This window comes from Montipora capricornis, chromosome 1 (genome assembly GCF_036669925.1).
Source record: "Montipora capricornis isolate CH-2021 chromosome 1, ASM3666992v2, whole genome shotgun sequence".
Classification (NCBI taxonomy): Eukaryota; Metazoa; Cnidaria; class Anthozoa; order Scleractinia; family Acroporidae; genus Montipora; species Montipora capricornis.
Genome location: NC_090883.1, coordinates 41,364,742 through 41,369,741, shown reverse-complemented (window position 1 = coordinate 41,369,741; position 5,000 = coordinate 41,364,742). Strand labels below are relative to the sequence as shown.

At 38.9% G+C, this 5,000-nt stretch overlaps 1 protein-coding gene across 2 annotated transcripts in view; it reads left to right on the top strand.

The window, feature by feature from the left end:
* The window catches only part of LOC138044165 (thiamine pyrophosphokinase 1-like), a 13,154-nt gene that overhangs the window by 2,180 nt on the left and 5,974 nt on the right, over nt 1-5,000 (top strand). For both annotated transcript variants that reach the window (XM_068890848.1, XM_068890856.1), the window contains exon 4: nt 1,662-1,731. In XM_068890848.1, the coding sequence (XP_068746949.1) occupies nt 1,662-1,731 (70 nt within the window). The remainder of the gene's footprint in view (nt 1-1,661; nt 1,732-5,000) is intronic.

The window sequence follows — 5,000 nt, the reverse complement described above, 5'->3', positions numbered from 1 at the left end:
ATCAGAATACTTGATTCCAAGCATTGTGATTGGTTGGTTCATCCGCTTCCACTTCCGACTCCGACAATATAGTTTTCACTGGATCATAAGCGACAGAGCCATAAGCGGAGTCGGAAGAAAATGGGAATGTTCTGATATTTCAGACTCCGATTCTGTCTAGCTTATGACTCCACTTATGACTCCGATCTTTGATTTTCACTAGGTCATAAGTGCTCCTATGACTCTGGCTACAACTCCGACTCCCACTCCGTCGCTAGTGAAAACCGGCCTTTAAGCTCCAAACCTCAGAAATCTTAATATCAATGTATTTAAACCTAGTGTTTAGACATGAAGATGCACTATAAAAGGCGTGGAGACTTAGGCACATGCAAATGATTTCTTGATCAACCGTGGATGCAATAAAAACGCCCCTTATGCAGCCTTCTCAAAATGCTTTTGGGGAGCAGATCATAAGGAAAGTGGAGATGGTTTTGGTGCTAAAGGCACCCAAGCTAGTGCCCAAAGGATGCAAGGTTCTAGGGGGTCTGGGTGCATGCTCCCCTTGGGAATTTTTCAAATTTAGACACTCACATATGCAATTTATTGCAATCTTGGGGATTTAAAGTGACGAAATTTCACATATGGAAGTGACACTTGCATGGAGTCTGATAAGAAATACTGGAATGTTAGTTGACTAAACATTTCATATGCGTGATGCAAAAAAAATTTCGGACGCAAATTTGTATGTCAAAGAAGATTTTTCGAAGCTTTCAAAATATCTCCAGTGACTTTACATTAGAGCTAAAAATGTGTTGTGTCTGACATTTTCTGACTGGAAAGAGACGGTCAAGCTTTCTGAGGAGGCGGCTCATTGAGCCATCGACTGGCTGGTTTTGAGAAGGCTGTTATGGCAATGTTTCCGTAATATGTATAAAATGTTTTTTTAATCCCCAGTCCCTTTTTCTTGTGCTAGAAATATCTTTTAGGCCTCATGTCTCTGTGTTGCTGTTTGTTGATCACCATCTTGGATCAATTAATCAGTTGTGCTTATCAGTTGTATATGAAGCGACCCCTTTTATACTGTGTCCTCATATTTAAACCTAGTAGGGGACATGCATCATATTGTTTAGCACCTGTACAGTGTACAAATCCTTAAATAAAAATAAATAGATAAACAGTGGTTAATTTTTACCCTACTAATTTTGTTACCTCATAAAATGAAAAGAGGGTTGGTCAGAATCAAACATCTTTTGTTTATAGGGGAAACCAGAGTAATGGTAGAATAAAGGGTTAGTTTCTAAAGAAACTGTGGCGCTGCATCGGTGGGGAAGTAGTATACAAAAATTTGGTTTTATCAACGGAGTTGATAATGTAAATTGGCCACCGTACAGAGATTCTAAAAGCTGACGTTTCGAGCGTTAGCCCTTCGTCAGAGCGAAGGGCTAACGCTCGAAACTTCAGCTTTTATACTCTCTGTACGGTGGCCAATTTACATCATCAACTCTAGATCTGTTGATAAAACCAAATAATGGTAGAATAGTGGAGGAACAACAAACTTAATTTAGACATGGTGTGGAATACTGAGAATAGGGGGCAACAACTGCACGAACCCTGCTTCCTGTGACATATTGTATTGCTAGTCCTTTCTTATCTTATTTTGGTAATTCATACAATTTCTTTAGCAAGTGTAAAGGCGTTTGCTGATGGTGGTGCAAATCAAGTATATAGAATCGTTGGTGAGAATCCAGAAAAGTAAGGATTGAATTTATGTTATCCCATACTTATGATTATCTTATGCAGTCTATATGTATTGATGAAGTGCTCTTGTGCAACACTGGCAACTGCATTTTTTGGCAATAAATGGTGTATGTCTTCTGCTATCAAATGCCACAGGTCATATGCAAAAGTGGAAACAACAAGATAAGTTCTTTGCCCCAAGGAAGTAAAGTTAATGTAGAAGTTAGTTACCCCTTATTGTGAAATAAAAATGGAGTTGGAAAGCACTGAATCATTCAAAACAATTTATAAAACTGTGAGCACAATAGAGTTACAAAAAGGGGCATTCCTGCAACTCTGACAACACTTATGTCCTTGTAATTGGTAAATAAAAGAAAAGCAAATTACCTGAACTGCTGCCCTGTAATGACACCCATTAATGCTTATTATTTTGCTGTGATTTCAGAAAATTGTTGCCAAAAACAAAGAAGTCACCTACGATTACCAGCTCATTAATTTTGACAAAGGGGATTTGATGAACACATTTGCATATCTGTCAGTAGACCTTATAGGGTACCCTTTGGGGAATCTCCTAGAAAACATTTTGATATAATAATAATAATAATAATAATAATAATAATAATAATAATAATAATAATAATAATAATTTGATGATAAAAATTACGGGCAGAAACATACTTATTAAAGACAACGTTTCGGTGTCCTCATGACACCATCATCAGGGCAAATGTAATATTTTACAGATAACTCGAATATTAATGTTCAAGATTAAGTTCAAAGTCCCCAGAGGCTAGGTGAAAAGTTTTGCCTTTATCGAGTCACTTTGGATATTCAGACACGGTTTGTGCTCACGAATAAGGAACATTTCATACACAAGACAATCAAATTTGCATGAGCATTTCTTAAGAGTGCGAAACATGTCAGATGTTATTGTTCTTGATTGATGTTGACTTTGGCTGTGATTGAATATTGAAGCAGATCTTTTATGCTCATCGATCCGTTGGTAGAGATGTCGACGCGTGTAACCAACATAGCTGGCATCACACCAGCCACATTCAAATTTGTAAACTACTGATTGTTCGTTGATCAACGCGGGCTTGATTTCTTTATGTTTGAGATCTTCTCCAACTTTTCGAGAAATAAAGACTGGGCATAAGTCGATGTTTAACAGCTTACCAAGATCTTTCAACTGCTTGCGCACAGAGTCAGCTGATTTTTGTTCCTTGAACGGTAGAACAATTTGTACTGATTGCGGGTCAGGTGTAGATTTACGTGGAGGTGCTGGTGTTTGTTTGGATGTGATAAAGTTGGAGATCATAGAGTGAAAAAGATGTTCAGGATATGCCAACTGTAGGAATAAGGTCTTGAGGCGGCTACACTCTTCATGAAATAATGACCAGTTAGATGATAGCTTGAAAGCTCGGTCTAGCATGGTAATAATTAAGGATTTCTTATAACGATTATCAACGTGACTATTATAATGTAACAATAGACCTGTATTGGTCGGTTTCACGTATACAGTAGTCGTAATATTCTGACCGTCTTTTCTTAGGACCATGCCTAAGAAAGGGAGAGTGTTCTCAGTTGATAGTTCCATAGTAAAGCTAATCGATGGGTGGAGATCATTCAAAGCATGCAGAAAAGAATAGGCAGAAACTTCATCCTTCATGGTAGTTAAAGTATCATCAACATAGCGCCTGTAGAATGATGGTAATTTGTTCTGGAGCTTAAGTTGTTCTTCAAGACTACACATGAAGGTGTTAGCCGTGAGAGGACCGAGGGGAGAACCCATAGCCACACCCTCCGACTGCTCGTAAAGTTCGCCATTGAATTGAAACAACTGATCTTTCGTTGCGATGTTTAAAAGCTCAATCAGGTCGGATTTTGTGATGTTGAGGTTATATGTGGCATTAAACCAATTGTTGGTAAAAGCCTTTTCTGCTAGAAGACTGATAGTTTCATCAAGAGGCACGTTAGTGAAGAGGGACATTACGTCATACGATACGTGACATGGAAAGACCCAAGACAAGGGGACGTCCTCCCAATCACTACCATCCTCTCTTGGAGAAAGAGAAACTCTTTGGTAATGTAATTCGAAAGATTCTACCTAAACCTGTAGCTGACACACTTTGTCCAACTGGTTCTAGGCTTGCTCATCTATATGGTTTACCGAAAACACATAAACCGACGTTATCGATGAGACCCATTCTGTCAGCCACCAAGACCTATAATAATTATTACGACATAGCAAAGTGGCTCGAAGGAAAACTGAAGCCGCTATCCATCAATGAACATACAATCACTGATACATTCAAATTCGCAGAAGAAGTTCGCAATACTTCAGTTAACGACAATGACATTATCGTATCGTATGACGTAACGTCCCTCTTCACTAACGTGCCTCTTGATGAAACTATCAGTCTTCTAGCGGAAAAGGCTTTTACCAACAATTGGTTTAATGCCAGATATAACCTCAACATCACAAAATCCGACCTGATTGAGCTTTTAAACATCGCAACGAAAGATCAGTTGTTTCAATTCAATGGCGAACTTTACGAGCAGTCGGAGGGTGTGGCTATGGGTTCTCCCCTCGGTCCTCTCATGGCTAACACCTTCATGTGTAGTCTTGAAGAACAACTTAAGCTCCAGAGCAAATTACCATCATACTTCAGGCGCTACGTTGATGATACTTTAACTACCATGAAGGATGAAGTTTTTGCCTATTCTTTTCTGCATGCTTTGAATGATCTCCACCCATCGATTAGCTTTACTATGGAACTATCAACTGAGAACACTCTCCCTTTCTTAGGCATGGTCCTAAGAAAAGACGGTCAGAATATTACGACTAGTGTATACGTGAAACTGACCAATACGGGTCTATTGTTACATTATAATAGTCACGTTGATAATCGTTATAAGAAATCCTTAATTATTACCATGCTAGACCGAGCTTTCAAGCTATCATCTAACTGGTCATTATTTCATGAAGAGTGTAGCCGCCTCAAGACCTTATTCCTACAGTTGGCATATCCTGAACATCTTGTTCACTCTATGATCTCCAACTTTATCACATCCAAACAAACACCAGCACCTCCACGTAAATCTACACCTGACCCGCAATCAGTACAAATTGTTCTACCGTTCAAGGAACAAAAATCAGCTGACTCTGTGCGCAAGCAGTTGAAAGATCTTGGTAAGCTGTTAAACATCGACTTATGCCCAGTCTTTATTTCTCGAAAAGTTGGAGAAGATCTCAAACATAAAGAAATCAAGCCCGCGTTGAT